General features: G+C 41.5%; 1 protein-coding gene across 3 annotated transcripts in view; it reads right to left on the reverse strand.

The window, feature by feature from the left end:
• Window positions 1-263: 263 nt before the first annotated feature.
• Window positions 264-19,421, reverse strand: part of arfgef3 (ARFGEF family member 3) — a 44,386-nt gene continuing 25,228 nt past the window's right edge. For all 3 annotated transcript variants that reach the window (XM_076286072.1, XM_076286073.1, XM_076286071.1), the window contains exons 20-36: window positions 17,715-17,848; window positions 17,156-17,301; window positions 13,233-13,412; window positions 12,179-12,320; window positions 11,824-11,946; window positions 11,461-11,564; window positions 9,456-9,600; window positions 8,975-9,103; window positions 8,594-8,770; window positions 8,083-8,197; window positions 7,127-7,229; window positions 6,176-6,307; window positions 5,850-5,980; window positions 4,150-4,486; window positions 3,549-3,695; window positions 2,310-3,158; window positions 264-2,145 (exon numbers count right to left, since the gene is read on the reverse strand). In XM_076286072.1, coding sequence (XP_076142187.1) covers window positions 1,954-2,145; window positions 2,310-3,158; window positions 3,549-3,695; window positions 4,150-4,486; window positions 5,850-5,980; window positions 6,176-6,307; window positions 7,127-7,229; window positions 8,083-8,197; window positions 8,594-8,770; window positions 8,975-9,103; window positions 9,456-9,600; window positions 11,461-11,564; window positions 11,824-11,946; window positions 12,179-12,320; window positions 13,233-13,412; window positions 17,156-17,301; window positions 17,715-17,848 — 3,286 coding nt within the window. In that variant the 3' untranslated portion in view covers window positions 264-1,953. The remainder of the gene's footprint in view (window positions 2,146-2,309; window positions 3,159-3,548; window positions 3,696-4,149; window positions 4,487-5,849; window positions 5,981-6,175; window positions 6,308-7,126; window positions 7,230-8,082; window positions 8,198-8,593; window positions 8,771-8,974; window positions 9,104-9,455; window positions 9,601-11,460; window positions 11,565-11,823; window positions 11,947-12,178; window positions 12,321-13,232; window positions 13,413-17,155; window positions 17,302-17,714; window positions 17,849-19,421) is intronic.

Consider the following 19,421-nt stretch of genomic DNA (forward strand, 5'->3'; position numbering starts at 1 on the left):
ACACCCACATCTCATCCACAATGGCATTCAACTTATTGGTATTTGATATTTTATATTGATTAATCAAAAACTCATGTTCATGGCATTCATATCACCACTTTGAAGGTTGTATTTAAACATTCATTGTACAGCACATTTACTCTAACACATTAAAAATAATCTGACTGATTGAACACTTTGAAATATTCGGTCAATAACTAGCTTGAAATGAACCCTCTCTCCTTGTTTCACAATTTTGCAGACACACACACAAACACTTCATATTACTTTTTTTAAAGGATTTAATATCAAGGATAAGAAGGTAACTGGAGCAAATAAACTGTGTGTGTGTGTGTGTGTGCCACGAGCCACGAGCCATTTAGCTGTTTAAGACAAATTGGGCATTGAACATACTGTATGGATCACAGAAGAGCCAAACAAGCACACTCCAAATTACTGTGCCAATTACTAAGAAAGTCTGTATCATACTAAAGAAGAGTTTCAGAGCAGTACTTAATAGCATTAGCTTCACTTGATTAACTACTGCAGGTCAATTTTGTAAACTGTAGTAGTTTGTTGTTAGTCGAGTAAGGACTGGTAAAACAAGGTGTGTAAGCATGGTATTTATAGGAACTTTGTTTACTGTGTGGAAGAAACTAAACAAACAAACAAAGAAAACAGTGTAGTGACAGAGAATAAGGTTCATCTTTGGTCATCTCCATCATAAGCAAGGCATTTTCTTTGCACATCAGGAACAGACATACAGTACCTTAGAACTATGAACACTATGAAAATGCCAAAACAATCGCAGGGAGCTGAACACTTAAATTTGACGGTCATTTTTGCCACCTCTATTGAGTCCACTGAAACAGTGATGAGGACTTTAAGAGTTCAGTAATCACCAAACAAACAGCTTCTTACAACACAACACACATAAATGAACACAAGGATCAAAAGACTTCAAGGATGAAGCAGTAGGTTCAGTACAACAATGTCACATGATCATTCTTCAGCTGTTTCAAATGTCTGATGTTGATTGGCATCAATTCATTGGGAATAATACACCCAAATGCCAAACCTCTTTGAGTTACACTGTGTTTTGCAAGCCAAGGCCAAGGTTCCTATAGTTTCACTGGCAGCATGATTACAAGTAATGGCAAATACACACAGTTCCATATAACAGAGATAGCTGCTGTATCTGTAATGAATATTGCATAATGTAAATGTGATTAAAGTAAGGTAATTTAAAAATACTTTGTTTCCAGGATGAATAAACTACCAATAATCTTCAGCATGTTATCCACACAGAAAGCAACTTTTAACTCTATGGTATGATCATTGTCCGAGACAGACATGCAAGCCACCGGTCACATCATGCTTGTACACTCAAACACACTTCAAGCAAGTGACTCAGCATACAGCACAGTCTTGATTATTTGCCTTCCAAAGATAAAAACAGTGATGGGCATATCATCCAAGGGGTCATGTGTCAATGTCACATGTATAATATATGGCACAATATCAGATTTTGTACTAATGCATATGCAAAATATCAGACAAAACATTCAGTCATCATTAAAATAGATATGTATATTATGAATATATTCCGCATTCAAATAAATTAATATGCAATGATTCACAAATATACAATGGAAAACAAATGGCCACTATTATAAATACCATAAATAAACATAAATAAACATACTGGCCACTGTGATACATCATTGAAATCAAGTATTCAAAGGATCTGGTTCAGTTAAACAAAAAACAAACAAAAAAAAAAACATACAGATGGCAACAGTTTCCTTTCAGTGAGAGGAAAGCAGAAGAGACAGACGAGAGCGCTAGCATGGCCAACAGAAACATACACACAAAAGCCCAAGGTCGTTTCCAAGCCAACGTAAAATACTCCCAGTGACCTTCAACAACCTCTGGTCATGATGAAAGTGGACAGTGACATGCCACCCGTTTGCATCACAGGATGATGTCATAGACTCGGCCCACCCGACTCAACCACTCCCGGACGGCCTGCCGCACTTTGGGGTCGGTCACGTGGCAGGTGAGCTGACTGATGCAGGGAAACACGGCAGCCTGCAGGGCGATGAACGTGGGGTCCGGCAGGAGCTGGATCTGGTTCAGGACCGTCAGGACCATGTTGGTCCACGCCTGTCCAATCAACAAGGTAAAAGAGACAGATTATTTTCTCATATCATGTCATTTTATTTGATCTGTATGGAATTAAAAAAATAAACTATGACTAAACTGAACTACTTTTAAAATGAGCTGTAAAGCAAACAAGCAGATAAAAACAGCCCCCTGACCCAGCCCACCTGGATCTGTGCCTCTGCGTCTCTGAGGGAGATGTTGTGAGAGCTGGCCATGGAGCCCGAGCGTGGCCTCTTCTCCTGCCTCAGCACCTCGGGCCCCGCGCTGAACGAGTGCCTCATGGGGCCCTGGTCCACCAGCTGCTGGGGCCTCTGGGGCCCGGGGGACTCGGGCTCCCGCAGCGAGCCCACCTCAGTCCTCCTCTCGCCGGGCTTGGCCTCCCGGGCGAAGGCCGGGTGCGAATGGGAGATGGGGTGGCCCTGCTGCTGCTGCTGTTTGCGGCGCTTGTACTCGATCATGAGCTTGGTGATGGTGCGGTCGGTGGCGATGGTGTAGAGTTTGTTGCCGGCGCTCTCCCACCACTCCTTCTTGCGGCCGGTGGAGTCACTGTGCTCCCTCGGCCCTCGCTCCCCCCGCTGGTGGGGCAGGCTGCTGCCGGAGATGCCCGCCGAGGACGGAGGTGGCGGCACCGCGGGAGGCGTCTGCAGCGCGGGCTCTTCGCCCGGCGTCTCCACCGCGGGCTGGCAACGGAAACCGTCTTCAGACGGCGTGCCCCGGCCCGAGGGCCCCCCGGTGGTGGAAGGGGTGGGCGTGGAGCTTTCGGAGGGGAAGAGGGGGAGGAAGAAGAGTGGGTCGCCGCCACGGTGGCCCAGCACGGGCTCCTCGCCGCCGATGGCCCCCAAGCTGCTCTCCAGGTCCAGGTGCATCTGGATGTAGTTGTTGCTCAGGTCCATGCACAGCTTGTGGAGACGCTTGACCAGCCAGGCCCAGTCCACGCCGCTGGCCGGCTGTGAGCTCAGGGACGGGATGGTGGCGCGCCACTGGCGCTTGTCTTTACCCCGTGGCGGGCTCACCTGTGGAGGCAATATGATGGAAGGAGGGATGCATTCCATTTCAATTTTATATGTCAAAATTATATATTATGTAAGATATCAGAGAAGATTTCTTGATATTGAGAAGTAGGATTTGTCTTTGTTTTTCCTAGCAGGGATGAGTGTTCATGCAATTATATCAGTGAGAAAAAATACATTCACAATATATTCACAATACTGTAAAACTACATTACCGCATTTTACCATCTTATAATTAACTATATTTATATAACTACAAATACATATGATATGATGATAAAGGATATGATAATGTATATAGTATACTCATGGAATACATTAATTTACTTTAATGATGTGTTCATTATGAAGTTATGTCTTTATTCAGTCATGCAATATTGTTTTTTTCTTTACCTGCGCAGTCTCTTCAAAGATGTCTTCGTCCTCTGAGGAGCAGGGCTGGGATGAGTCTGAGCTGCCCTCCTCTTCCTCTCCCAGAATCCTTTTCACCTGCTCCACTGTGATGTTCTCCTGATTTGTCAGTGTAGCACAAAGCAGGGCCTGGGGGTTGTAACAGAATGATTCATTTGTGATTTATAATTTATCACAAAATCAATGACATATATTATGAATAAAGAGGTTATGCAAATCAGATGAATTTGAAATACACTTCAACAAGAATTTAGGTGACATCTCAGGTGGAAACCTGAACTATGTTTTTACTTCTGAATGCAACAGATTGGAATGAATAAGAAAAACAAAAAATTGCCTTATGCTAGGATTCAATAATTACACTTAACTACACAACTTGCGTTGTTTTTAACACATGTCTGTGTCCAGATAAGGACAACACAGTTGTGTTGTTTCTTTTTGTATTTGTTACTCAATATTTGTCGAAAATAACGCAACTTCCGTTGAACACAACATCTGGTCTCTGTGTTCAGATAAGGACAATACATTTGTTTTAAGAGTGTGTAGTTTATCTACAGAATGCAAACATTACAAGGCCCTTGACCTGGAAGTAGATGTTGAAACTCATGGCTGACTGGCGATACAGGTTGGCCGCCCCGCTGACTCCAGACACCTTCATCAGCAGGTACTTGAGACCGGGCCGCGTGTCAAAGTCACGGGCCGTCTGGTACGAGTCCAGCAGCAAGTCGAAGATGATGGCCAGGTTCTGCATGGAGATGTAACGAAGGAACCCGGCGGGACGCGGTTCGGAGACGGGCGTGGTGCGCTCCTGGCTGTCCCCTCCAGTGCCTTTGACAAACTCCTCCAGCAGGATGTCATATAGGTTCTGTAGGAGAACCTGATGGGACAGAAGACTCACCACGATGGTTCTAAAAGGGATCCTGTGTGAAGAACGCAACAAAAGGGGAGATAAGAGTTGGGCCTCTCAGTCACTCTCTATCCACAATTTCATTTGATGTGATCTATGGAAGGATCATACTGTAGATTGCTTTGAATATGCTTTGGTAAAAAGGAAGCTGTTCGTGATGACTCTTGAAGGTCTATTCTAATGTAGCTGTCAGACTATTGGGACTGGGTACCATTTTGGCCAGCTTTTTACGATGTCTCCCACATGTCACCAGAGCCAAGAACAAGTCATGCTTAAGGCACCTTTCTAATCCATTCATTCATCCATCCATCTAAATATATGTCTTATATGGTAATACAAATGTGCATTCTGTTTGTAACCCCAAGATTCTGAAATATAAAGCAGCAAGCCTCCACATGCAATGCCAACACACAGCGACAGAAGTGTAGTTCCTGAGTTCTGGTTAAGTTGCATGAGTTTGTTCTTACCCAATTTTTCTGTTGGAGGTCCAGCATGAGAGAAAGAGACATGTAAGTGGGACAACAGTCTAAAGTTTACAAAGGTGCAGTGTTTACCAGCTATCACAACTATACTATTAGCACTACTGGTACTAGTCTGCAATACACTTTCTACAGCTTTAGTTAGTTCTGCACAATTAATTATGCTGTCAATAAAGTTGACACGTTTCTGAAAAAAGAACCATTATGGGGATCTACCAACAAGCAGCAGCAAACAGCAGCATCTCCTTTTGCTGCTTGAGTGATAAACATAAACTAAAAATACTAATAAAGAAAACATTATGGAACCTTGCATTTTAACCGTCTTTGGTTTAGTGTTTGGGACTCACAAAAGAAAAGCAAATGTATGTATTAGGTATGAGCTACACCAGGCGCGTAACTGAAGCGTTCCGTTCGCGACGCGTAAAATCCATTTTAAATGAATGGTCTATTTTTTTTCCGAACGTACGCGCCGCTGTCACGTCTAGTGTAGTTACAGTACCTCCATTGATTATAGTGGCAGCTAATTGTTGCAGCAGACACTACACGAACGGTAGCTTCAGTAACGCGCCTGGTGTAGCTCAGGACTTAAACTCTAAAGGTGATGATACATGGGGCAACTTCTTGAGCAATGTTGCTGGGCAACCACATAACCAGTTCCATTTATTCTGATTGGATAATCATAACAACTTGCCTACTGATGATTAAAGTTCTCCAGAAAAGAAACTGTTGCCCAATATCAATGAGAACATGCCAGAACCACAATAATGAGGAACATTGCCCAGCAACATTTCTCAAAAAGTTGCCCCATGTATCATCACCTTAAGGCACATAAAGTGTAATGCTGCTAGGAGTTGTATTCAGATAATGCTGCTAGGAGTTGAATTCTGTAAACCCCACCTCTTCTGTGTGTGTCCATTAGAGTGCTGGTCTGGAGGCAACTCTATGATAAGGACACAAGACTGAGCATGCTCAAAGCCCTCCTTGTTGCTGGGGGTTTTGGGTGAACACTGAGTATCAAGCATGAAGACCTGAGGGAGAGAGACAGAAGGAAAGAAGAGAAAGATAGAGAGTAGCATTAAAGAGGACATATCAAGGATTGAGAGAAGTCCCACCCAGCAGGTTGAGTGGCATGGCTGTGTTTGGGGGGAAGAGTCAAGTCAAGTCACGTTTATTTATATAGAGCATTTATAGAGTGCAACCCAAAGAGTGAATTGGATGCCCACCTGTTGGGCCATGGCACGGATCCTCCAGTACTCCGCCTCGGCTGAGGGAGAGTGGGATGGGGCTGCTACCTTCACCTCACACGCATCGCCTGAAAAACTGTCCGACCCACTCCGGAAACATGCCAGAAGGTTCTACAGGACACACAAGGACAATATTTATAGAAGGGGATAACATTTGTTAGTAAATAAAATTGTTGTTTGTTGGTTTTGAGTGTACGTACAGCCAGACACCCAGCTGTGGTGGGACATTCATAACTACCCCTCTGTAGCTCCATTCTGACTTAGATAACCACCCATTACTAATAACACTTCTGCACAGACCATCCATTAGTTAAAATGTACCACCACATACTAGTAGTTGTCTACTATTTCATGACAGCCAGCTGTTGGGGTATAATGGAATCCCATCCAAATAACATTTCATATATCATCCATATTGTATAAGCAAGACTGTTTAAAACAGTATAGCATTAAAACATTGTAATGATGTTTGTACATACATTTAATCTCAAGTTTGCACACACATCTACTCGGATCAGGCATGAGGACTAAACCTACTCCTACAAAAAAATTCAAGTTGGAGTTCAAACCTAAACATGAATGTTCACATCTCATATAATGTGAAGGCACAATATGCCTCCTACATCAGCAAATCTCTCACTTGGTTTGTATCTTCAAAATGCAACAGCCCTAAGCTCTAACAGAAGATTACAACTCCGTATGTGTGAATTTTGACAGGCTTGACACAAACGTATCAACATTTAGCAGTTATCACGCACGAGAAAGCACCCATTGCCCATGTCAAGACTTTGGACTGCAAGATTCAGCAGAACGTCTGTTATGTAACAAAATTGCACACTCTTGTCTGGCAGTGCTATGTTTGACACGATGCCTGATGATTTATGAAGGTTAAGTTTAGTGTTTGAAGGGTAGCAGATGTAGCTGTGTTACCTTGACAGGCTCCAGAGTGGCAGAGAAGGCATCTTGTAACGCACAGCAGGCTAGACGCCACATCTCTTCAGTAAAGACGGGCCCGGCAGTCACCAAAACATACCTGCCGGTCACCATGTAACATGTTACTAGACACATGACATAAACAACTCCAAATGTGGATACAAAAACGAGTTACTCAAAGCAGACACAAAACAAAAGCATGTGCACTGATGTCTATGTCTATGTCTTTGGCTTCTTATTTTTGTTTGGTGTCGTCTTGTCTGTTGTATTGTAGAGCACACTGGGGGCAGCCTTGGCCTACTGGTTAGTGCTTCGGACCTGTAACCGGAGGGTTGCCGGTTCGAACCCCGACCAGTAGGCACGGCTGAAGTGCCCTTGAGCAAGGCACCTAACCCCTCACTGCTCCCTGAGCGCCGCTGTTGATGCAGGCAGCTCACTGCACCAGGATTAGTTAGTGCTTCACCTCACTGTGTGTACAATGTGTGCTGTGTGTGTTTCACTAATTCACAGATTGAGATAAATGCAGAGACCAAATTTCCCTCACAGGATAAAAAGAGTATTATACATACTATTCCATACAACTTCTGTTGTATGGCAATTCAAGTATTGAATCTTGAATCTTGCACCGAAACATTTACAACCCTCATCCAGCCAAGCAGTACATCAACATAGACAACTGTGTGCATCAAGTCAAATAAGGCAGGACTGGATAGTAGAGTTCAACAGCGGCGTAGCAGGGAAGCTACAGTGGGCACATAACTGAAGCGTTTCATTCACAATGCGTAAAAAAATTGTCTATTTTTTCTGATCGTAGGCGCTGCTGTTACATCTGGTGTAGTTACTTCAATCGATTACAGTGGAAGATAATTGTTGCAGAAGACGCAATGCGAATGGAACGCTTCAGTCACGCGCCAGGTGTACGTAGCTTAGCTGACGTGTCACCAGGAGTTTACCTGATGCAGGAGCAGCCTACTCTAGAGATGGTCTCTGCAGGCTCAGCCACACAGGACACCAGCAGCTTAAACAGGTCCTTCAGCATCAGGTTGATCAGACTCTCATAGCCAATGTCTATGGAACAGCATGAAGCAAAGTCGACAGATCAAGATCAAGGCTTCTATCCCATTCACCAATCTACAAAACCACAATGGTTCCAGGAACCTGAGGTGTCCACATGTGATCATTTCCTCAGCATCCTAAAAGATTTGCACATAATACTTAACAAATTAATGAGTAAAATATACCTCTAGGTTAATAACCAATCCACTGTGACAAGAGTGCCACAATGTGGATCAAAAATAAATATAAAACTGCAGGGAACCTTACAGTAAGATGATTTGCACCTGGAATGCTGTTTGTCATTAGAACTATATAGCTAACTCGCAATAGTTAGCAGTAGTAACTCTTAGTGCAGTGGAGTAGCTCCACTGGTAGCTACTCACAGGGCCGTGAGCGGGCTGAACGTACCTGAGTGGATGAAGCTCTGGATATGCTCCACCACCAGCTCACACGAGAGCCCGATGGCGTGCTTAAAGTTCGCCGCCGCTATGTCCCAGTAGGAGTGGTCGCCATGGCTACGCTGCAGCCACAGCGACATCACCGGCAGGAGAAGCTGGATGACAGAGAATATGGCAAAGCCTGGCCCTGAGAGAGAGAGAGAGAGAGAGAGAGAGAAAGAACAAAACAAAGAAAAAGAATGAAAAAAGAAGAAATAAGGGAAGGAATAAAGGAAAGCACTATGAAGATGAGACAAAGGATTAAAAGAAAAACGTTCTTAGGGAGTGTCTCTTCTCTGTGGCTTTTCATATTGGCTACAAGGCTCTGATTGGCATGAGCGGCCTCTGGTACCTGGGATCCTGGTGATGTCTCGGAGCAGCTGGAACAGCAGGTCCAGGGTGGGAGGTTGGTGCTGTCGTGGGCAGTTCGACACGGCAGCCGTCAGTTGCTCCAACAGCAGGATCCACACCTGAATCAGGCCTGCAAAACACACGCATTATGGATCTGAGGTTGAATTTCCCGTACGTGTGCATGCACCTACTGTATCCACCATCAACATTCTCTGGATTAACTTGCATACAGATTCCAGTGCCTATAATGTTTGGTCTCTTTTGATTAGTTTACAGTGCATACTGTACACATTCAATTGCCAGCTAATATGAGTATTTGGTTCGGTGTTTGCCTATTTTGGCTTGGGACATTTATAGCAGCAACGAAGAAATTTCAGCATTCTCCATCTGACAGAAAATGTCTTTTTTATTAGGCAGTCTCCCATGTACTCTCCCATGTACTCTCTTTCCTGACCATGACAACGCAACAGACAGTGCTGCACCTGTGTCGTCGTCAAACTCGGCCAGGACGCAGTCCATGCCATCCTCGCTGCTGACCGAGCGCTCCTGTGCCCGCATGGGCAGGCTCGCCAGCCGCGCCCCCAGGAACACCGGCTTGGAAGGCATCTTGTAGATTTTGGCGAGCAGCTGAGGACACGGAGCCACGCACATACACACACACACACACACACGCACAACAGATGGTGGTGTTGAAAAATAGCTTTGCCCACAGGTGTTTGTACAGGTAATGAGATGTGATAGCATTAACTTTGTTATTTGGTAACAACGAGCCTGTTCCACATCGCTACATAATAAGGGACAAAACAACATTAGGTCAAAAGTTTTTTACTCAGCTTTTTAGTGTACATTCAAATTTTTGTACGATTGTGACCTTAGGGCACTGCCATTAGAGCTCAAAGTTCAGTCATTCCTCCCTGAATATGCAATGGATGATAATATATTGTGGGGACATTTCCAGTATTTAGCTGTTTAATGATTACTGGGGTTGTCGTTGTTGCTCTCATGCTCGTTAGGATGCTTGTGTGTTTGTAACTTGTTTCCAGTGTCGTGAATAAAGCTTTGTACTCTGCTGTATGGTCGGCTTGCCTGTGAGTTGCTTTTTGCCACGTTTCGGATTGGCTCTTGAGCACAATAATTGAATTACTTATAATTATTTTTATGAGTACATGACAATAAACTACTTTGAAGTTGTTGAACTCTGTCAACAAGGATAATCACTTTTACTAGGGTTGGGCACCGAAACACGGTTCTAATATGGCACCGGTGCCGACACAAACGGTAGTAACTACATCAAATAACAACGTGGATTTCGGTGCCTCTTAAATCTAGCTTTTTTTTTTTTTTATACGAGGCATAACTACACGTCATGTGCCATCTCTAACGTCTTGCTCTGATAGCAGCACATCCAGATACAGTTAGCTAACATAAACACTGGATGTATAAGCTTAAAGCAGAGGGGTGCATCACATACTGTAGGCTAGTGGACAGTGTTTGACAGCTTGTGTGAGCACATGCCAAGTAGCTTACTTTTAAGTAATATCACGAGCTCCTGTCAAAATCTAGCAGTGGGCCGCCTAACTACACACAAGAAAAAGGCTATTAAACAAAATCAACAGTATATTTTACACAATAACTTTGCTAATGAGCTAACTGGCATTTATTTGAAATGTTATCAGCAAAGTTGTAATGTGAAAACTTTATTTCACGGTGTTCTGAATAACATAACATGACATGACATTAATCTTTCATGTGCATGAGGCCCATAAAGCACCACAATGAATATGAAGATCATGCTAAAAGTTAGCTGGCAAAAACATAAATATGTAGGTCAGGATAGGACAGGGCAAAACCTAAAAGGATCTAATTAAGGTCACTGCCAAACTTTCCTCAGTTGACCCTGATTTTGTGTAGAATCCATTTTTGCTTGGGACATTTTTGTATCACGCATAGTTAGTGTTACACATATTAGTTTGCATACTAGTATAAATTAGCAGATATAAATATATCTCAAAGACATGTATCGATAATTTAACTGTATTCAAAATGATACGTTTTCATGTTAACCTTAACAACTCTGGCTCTGACTACCTAGTCAAATGATCAATACATTTCTTTGAGATATATTTGTATATTTTTATACATTTCTTTGAGATATATTTGTGCCAATTTATTCAAATATGCAAAGTATCTCATTAAGTATCCATGATACAAGAATGTCCCAATCAGAAATGGATCCCATGCAAAAGAGTACTACTGTATAAGATCAACTGAGAAAAGTTTGGTAGTGACCTTAATCAGATTATTGTACGTTTTGCCCTGTCTTTTAGGTTCCAATTATTACTATTATGAATAATTAATGGATGATGATAAACTGAACCGCACATTTATGATCATGCTATAAAAACAGAGATAATCACTTGTATTATCTTCTGTATATGGCTGTGGGTGTTTTAGCCTTTTGTATTGTGCAACTGCTGCAAACTGTACCTCAGAGCACTTCCTCAGATAGTCCAGCGCTGGCAGACACAGGTCCGTGGAGCTGTAGCCCATCACATGCACACAGTCTCCAATCTCTTTATAGTCCACCTCTCCTACGGCCGAGAACACAGATATCTTATCTAGCTTTGGCAAGAGGACACATATTTGAGTGATGCGATGGCTTTTCGCATGAACCCTGATTATGGTCTGGGGCCATCATCACCATTATCAACTGCAATACAAATTGATGGACATTACATAACTCAATGTAGGAAATGGGAAGCTAAATGGTATGTCACTGGCTATTTCAGATGTGTACAGATGAAATATTAAAAAACATACAAATATTTACATTTTTTAAACCTGTCTTACCCAACCCCTTGACAAACTTCATAAGGCACATGATGTAGTCTGTTGCTGCATTGGCAAACACTTGAATGTTGTCTGTGTTGATGAAGGCCTCAAAGACATCAAACACGGGGGCCTGGGATTTCCCTGCAGTGTCAATGATAAAATAACCACAAATATAGTTTACATGTGATCCAGTTCACTTATGATGTTTTTAAGAACAAAATGAATTGTATGCACTAAATGTGTACGAATTTAGCATTATAGTAATTTAGTTTATATTTCTAATACATGCTGAAAGTTTTTCTTCCACACCCACACAAGGTGCAGTTGTTTGAAATGACCCAGCAGTGTGCTACTCAGGGCAGGCCCGACTCACCCATGGAGTACTCCCCGATCAGGTAGTTTTTGGTGTCGGTCTTGCCCCCATGGACTGTCCTTAGGGCACTGAAGAGGGGCCTCCAGCCTGACTGGATCTGGGGGGAGCACATCTCCACCAGCTCCCCGATGGAGGTCACCACCTGTGGGCCGCAGAAAACACAAAAGCACAGGGCAGGGGTGGGGTTGGGGGTTACTCAGCCATTTCTGTGCAGTATTACAGACAGGTGAAGGTGAGGTGAAGTAGTACACATCCAAGTCAGTAGGATAAACAATCACGATTTAAATATACAGAAACGTATGTTTAATTTTAACAACAGCAAATGGATTGCAGTGTTCCGTATGAATATAATCATACTAGCAAGAGGAGAAGTCAAGGTCACATTCTTTGAATATTTTGATATCAGTGTCGGCAGAAACAAGCCAATTAACAATTAATGCATTATTATTGCATTAATAACTGCATTTCGTTGTCTGCACAATGACAATAAAGTTGAATCTAATCTAATCTAAAATTAACCAGTGCCTTCTATGTATGGACATTCAAAGAACATACTATAAAACTCATTTCATTTTGTTTTACACTAATTCATTCAAATGTTCTTTACACTAATTCAACAAATGTTCTTTACAGACTCATACAGTACATGTAGTGGCAAAGAGTTTCATTCACTTACTGTCTATGTGTATTATTTCATCTGCTAAACATGGATTACAGAGCTCTGCATCATACAGTCAAAGCATATATGTAGCTGTAGCGTAGCAACCCTCAACCATCTCCGTTTTTAAAAACATTAAAAAGTCATGCTATATAATTGTGTATTTCAGGTAATATCAATCAAATTGCAGTTGTGCTGTTTTAATTGAGTAAAGATAAATCAAATAACACCACACAAATACAGTTGTACAGTTAAAAAAAAAAAAAAAAAAAAAAAAGGAAAAAAATTCATTTTCAAATTCAAATTCATTAAAATTGCGGACATAGCGTTTTTGGAACCAAACTCCTGAACTCAAATCTTGAGAGGCCCTGTGCGTTCGGAGCGTGATGTCCTGACCTGGTCCTGGACGTCCTCGTCACATAGCTCCAGCTGCATGATGTGCTCGAAGGGCCGGAAGAGCGCCTCGTTGAAGTGGAAGTGCGGGAGCTCGGCCCAGCTGGTCAGCACCTCCATCAGCACGTCGTGGATGAAGGACACGGCCTTCTGGGATACGTGGCGCTCTTTGTGACAGGCTGCCTAAAGGGGTGACATGGGGGCATAGCATGAAGAGAGGGATTTATTCATGCACGTATTTGTATTCCTATAATGTGCAAAAAATTCTGTATGACTGTACACAGTATGTAGGCTACTGAATGTATTTATTTACACTTTGATCGCTTTTGGATGCAACACTACACAGTTGTATTTACCGTAGCAGACTAATGATGTACTCCACTGTTCCCTAGTAACTCACAATCAAATAACCTAAAAGTGAATGGCTGCAAGGTTATTAAGATATAATCTTATATTAAGATAACAATTGGCACTGGCATTGTTCACTGTAGGTTTGGTTCATCATCTCTTCAGGTGAGGCTCACTACATCATTAAAAGGCATGTACACATTTATTATCTCTATAAAAACTCTCAAGGATCAAAGTAACTTTATTGCCCCGAGGGGCAATTGTTTGTACAGCCAGCAGACAGACATAAGGACAAGACACATAACAATACAGCAAAACATGAAATACCCACAGAATCTAAAACATAATAATAAATAAATAAATAAATAAATATATTTAAATCAGTTCTAACAAATTGTTTAAAAAGGAAATTGAAGTCGGGATACAAGAGTTTCTGAGTCTATTGGACCTGCATCTAGGCATGGAGTACCTACGGCCTGAGGGAAGTAGCTTAAACTGGTAGAACTCTATCATGATAACTGAGAAATGTAAACAGAGGGAGAGAGAATTATGCATAGAGATGGAGACAGTGACATAAAGTGGGGGGTTCAGAAAGGTAGAGAGGGAAAGGCAAATGGAGAACGAGAGACAGACAAAGAGAATGATGCCTTATTTCTGACCAAAACAAGTTCCCAAATAGTGACCGTTGTATGACATCAGATTACACTGGTTAGAAACCAGATGACATGAAACTCAGAGGCAGGGTATTGGTATCCTTCATTACGTCTCATTTACCAGTTATCTAGTATGCTAAAGTTTGGCCGGAACTGCCCTGAGCAAAGGTCTAATTAAGATAATTAAATGATATTAAAGTTTGAAGTATGGCACACTGACATCACACAATACACCGTAAGAGTGGTTAACGGTAAGTACGTTTTAGGACATACATGGGCAACATACGGCCCGCGGGCCACATCCGGCCCGTGGGCTTTCCCTGACCGGCCCGCGTAAGGTCCGTAAAAGAAGAACAATAGTCAAGAGCCTAGCATAGAGATAATGCATGCAAATCAATATCGTTGTTTTTATTTTGAAAGCGACTGCTATTTGTACGCCCATACATTTGTGCGTGGATGCATACGACGGAAACACCCTCACTGATGTGTGTGAATGCTTCTGCGTCGACACAATGCAGTTGCCTTTACGTCGGCGTAAACCTTTCAAAGTTTTGTGTCTCTTATGTCTGCGTCGCTCACCACCGCAAAGGTTGTTAGAACGAACTACTGCTGCTCGTTGGCGATACGAAGTGTTCATTTCAAAACGTTACTGGCAGATAGACAGTTTACAATCGGATAACCCCGTAATTGTAACCAAAATATGTCTGAGTTTATTTGCAAAGCTTATGTTAGCGAACTAGTATGATGCTACTACCCACAGGTTGCTTGAAGCAGCCGGCTCAACACACAGAGCGAGTTCACCAATCACAGTTATGTGCATAAAGTTAAAGCAAAAACATAACCTACATTTTTAAAATAGTTTTCTTTGTGCATGTTGATTAACTAATGACAGCCTACTCTTGTCTGCTCCACATTTTCGTAGTCTAATTCTGCATAGAGTTAATTTAATGATGGTAATGATTTAATGATGAAATATTGCTGAGTGTTCTGAAATGGTGGCACGGCCTATCGGTTGTACTGACTCCTTCACATTTTCATGACCTAGCCTAATTATATAGATATTGTAGTACTTTTTTATATCAGTCTTTGAAAACTGAAAAAAATGTCAAAAAATCATTTTGAGGAATGAGGATTAAATACTGGACATAGATTAAATAGGCCTATTGCTGTTTTTCCTTTGTCTCCCTCACATTTTCATCTGTTCTTACGACTAGTAAACAAAACCATATGATTTACTTAATGTTATACAAGAACAGAATAGAATTGAACAGAATTGAGTTCAGACTTGAGTTCGGTATTTTGAGTCCGGCCCTCCTCAACAGTCCCAGTTTGTCATGTGGCCCCTTGGGGAAATTAGTTGCCCACCCCTGTTTTAGGAGAACACGTGTACTTCCTCCTCATCATCATTTATTAACCAGTTACCAGAAGCCCGAAAGACATAATGCAATGATAATGTAATAATACAATGAAGGATGTACAATGACAGAATAATGCAATGACTGGGTGTGTATGACTGTGTGTGTCTATGTATGCTGCTAATGATGTTATATGTAATATACATAAGTTACACTAGCACTAAAATTATTTACTATTTTTCAAATGTATTTATATTTTTTTTTTTATGAATGATGCACTAACTGGAGAGCACTCCAGTCAGTGCATCATTCATGTTCCTGTGACAATGAAAATAAAGACCTATTCTATTCTATAAATGTCAAAACTCTGGCCATTCGTCCATAGAATTATGCAATCAGGTTTCCTTAACGTTAGTGTGCACCACTGGCTATATGATTCTTCTGTATTTTACCATATGCCCTACGTTTTACTTTCATTACTTTTTTCTTCTTTTACCACTATAGGGGAGCCAAAGTCTCAAAAGCTCAATAAAATGGGTTGAACCTGACATGTTCTGCCATACTTGTTATTTGTGTTTTTTCTGTTAACTTTGATCCTAAGGACCAATAATTGGAGGGTCTGCTCTGCCGGAAACATTGTGAAAAAAAAAACAATTGTGCCCATTTTAAGTATTTTAAGTTTAACTTTTGTATCAAGTTATGGTAGCGCAGTAATATAGAACGAAATGCAGTCAAGGTGTATGTTTATGCTGCATTTTACAATGGCATCGAAGGCGATTCAGCCAATCACAATCAAGGACCGGAATTATCAGTTTTAGAAACTGGGTTTTACATCAGCATCAAGGCATGTAGCCGAAACACGTTGGAGTTTTTTAGAAGGTTAACTTGACCAAGCCATGATAATAAAGGCTTTTTAACTTTTTCAATAGAGAGTGCCTTGGAGTTTCTTGATTCTTGGCATTTAGTTTCCCATCCAAAGAGAACCTCTGACTTAACCAAACTTTAGTCCAAGAAGCGCTCCTCTACCCCCATTCTTTGTAGCATAAAATGTGATTCAGCAAGGACCAGAACAGATCCGTTTTAGAAATTACAGTGAACCCAAGAGACAGAGCTTCTACTTATGAAAAACATTAGAAAATGTAAATGTTGCAATATAATTAATAATAGGCATTATTTTATCATTTGCAATTGAATTCCACATGAATTCAATATTTACTTTAGAATGAAGTGAGGCTGAAGATCCAAAGTCTGGCTTAGAGAAAAAGGCAATATTGTAAAAACCATGAATGAAAGGCCTCAAGTTATATAATAAAAAGACGATTTAGAAAAAATAAGTCTCCCTTATAGTGAGGACTAACAAAACAGAAAAAAAGTTCTTCCAGAGACAAGAAAAGTACCATAATTGGAGAATCACCCAAGAACATGAGAAGTATTCCATGATGAAATATATTTTTTATCTATTAACACCAGCACAAACATTGGCAAAAATAACAACAACAAACTGTTTGATAAACAATTGTGGCATGCGTTTACACCATGAAGTGTGTGTTCACCGAGTGTAGTGTCCTACCTCCACCAGGTGGGGCGCTACGACGCTCCAGGCTCTCATCATGTGCAGCAGAGGGCGACTCTTGTTCCGCACGATACGCAGCATGGCCTCCCCCAGCCGGTACAGGTGCAGAGCACTGCGACGGTCCTGTGTGGACTTCGCTTCACCTTAAAGAGGAGAGGAGGAGGAGAGGAGGAGGAGAGGAGAGCAGATGGAGAGAAACACAGAAAAGAGAATAGAAGAAAAGAAACAAGAACAAAGGGAGGTCAGAGTAGAATGGGAAAATCAAGAACTAAAGCAAATGACAACCTTGAAAATCCCTTGACTATCAAAAAGGGTCTAAATTCCATTTCAACCATGAACAAAACATGGAACAAAGCTCTAATCAGGGCTGAAAACAAAAGAGAAGAAAGGGGAAGAGGCATTATTGCAAAAACGAGGTCAGCAGGATTGTTCAAAATAGAGAAGATGATTCAAACGTACAAAAAAAACACTAAGTCAAGTCACCCCAGCACATCCCTAAACTGACCAGTGTGAGTGTTTTATGTGTGTGTGTGTGTGTGTGGGATGGGGAGATTACCTGGCATGGCGAGGGAGTAGTCCCCAGTCTCAGTCACTGAGTCAAACAGCTGGGACTGGGAGGCCTTTCTCAGCTGGTGCAGAAATCCCACCAGGCCCACCAGATTCAGCTTACTGGCAGCATCCTCAAACAACCTAGATGTACATCACAAGAGCTGATCTGAACAGTTCGGGAAGAAATCATTGCTGAAAGCACAACAGTGGATTGATATTACTGGCCATGACCTGGACCCAGTTTTTCAAAAGTAATCTAGTGGGATTTCGGATAACGGACAGGATCAAATCTTGGAAATAGGTTTTTCAAAACCAAAAGAGGGATTCCGAACTAAGATCAGAGCATGTAATCAGATCTTACACCTGGATTAAACCTGCCCTTTGGTTTTTAAAATTTTTGAACTTGGTTTTGGATTATTTATTTGATCCAAATAAACAAGATTATCCTGATACCGAAGGATCATAAGAATGGTGTATTCAGTTGTGATCTTTCGATCTTAACTAAATCAGTTTTTTTTTTAAACGAATGGTCACAAAATCATTTTTGTGATATCATGTTTATTGATATTATTTTTCCAACGATTGAAACAGTCCTTTTTTACTATTGGACAGTGACAAGTGTTTCTGTTTCTTCAAATTAAAATAAACAATAGCAATTTGTGGCAAGCTGTATTTTAGATGTAACTTTTATGCTTAACCAGTAGGCTAAACTGTTGGTTTCATTTAAAGCTCTGGTAAACGGGATTTGGTAATCCTGAAATTCGGTATTTGATCCAATCCCAATCACAGTGATCCAATCCAATGTTCCTTTAAAAAACTGGCATAAAAGTAAGATGGATCAGGTGATCCTGGATAGCGAAACATGGGATTTCCAAATCCGGATCATTTTAATCCAGATTAATTTTTTTGAAAAACCTGGCCCTGCATATCACTGGTAAAGGATATTGTATCAGTTCTTGGAGGACTGCAAATGACTAAGCATAGAAGAGCATAGAACCATACACTGACTTGTGTGACATCATATCTGATTCAGAATGCTGCAGCACGTCTGGTCTTCAATCAGCCAAAGAGGACACATGTAACTCCTCTCCTAGTTACTCTCCATTGGCTCCCTATAGTAGCCAGAATTTAATTAAATTCTTTGAATTAAATTCTCACTTTGAATTAAATATACATCACTCAGAAGTGTTCAGCTGATGATTCAGCCTCTGATATCTGGTCGCAGATTCGTCTGTTTAAGTTTAAGTTAAAATTAAAATGTTTGCTCCACTTTGTTGTTTAATAAAGGTTTACAAGACGATGTGTCGGTGCTGGAACTGTCAGGTTGTCTGTAGTAGGCTGCATGCGCTGGACCATGAATATGCCACCAAAAGTAAAACTAAATAAACTCCACGTGGGTCTCCAACCTCTACTAGATTAAACTGCTTGTACTGTATGATAACCTGACATCTAGGCTACGTGCTTGCGCCACGAACCAGCTGACAGTTCACAGCGAAATTTGCTAAAGAGGTTACCTAGTATATGTTATTGTAGCCTATTTGTAGCAGGTTAACACGGCTGATCGTGGTATCCGGCTACCGTGTTATCTTGCTACATTGCCCAAGCTGTTTACTTAGGCCTTCAAAGTATCATGGTTAAGTTTACATACGTTTCACTGATTACTGCCTCTAACTGAAGTGTCTCTAGCACATGCAGGATTATGAATGCCAGCAAA

Source organism: Alosa pseudoharengus, unplaced genomic scaffold, assembly GCF_046254945.1.
Source record: "Alosa pseudoharengus isolate Yale_2024_CS ecotype anadromous, Long Island Sound unplaced genomic scaffold, YU_APseudo_1.1 YU_APseudo_1.1_scf_15, whole genome shotgun sequence".
In the NCBI taxonomy this organism is placed as follows: Eukaryota; Metazoa; Chordata; class Actinopteri; order Clupeiformes; family Clupeidae; genus Alosa; species Alosa pseudoharengus.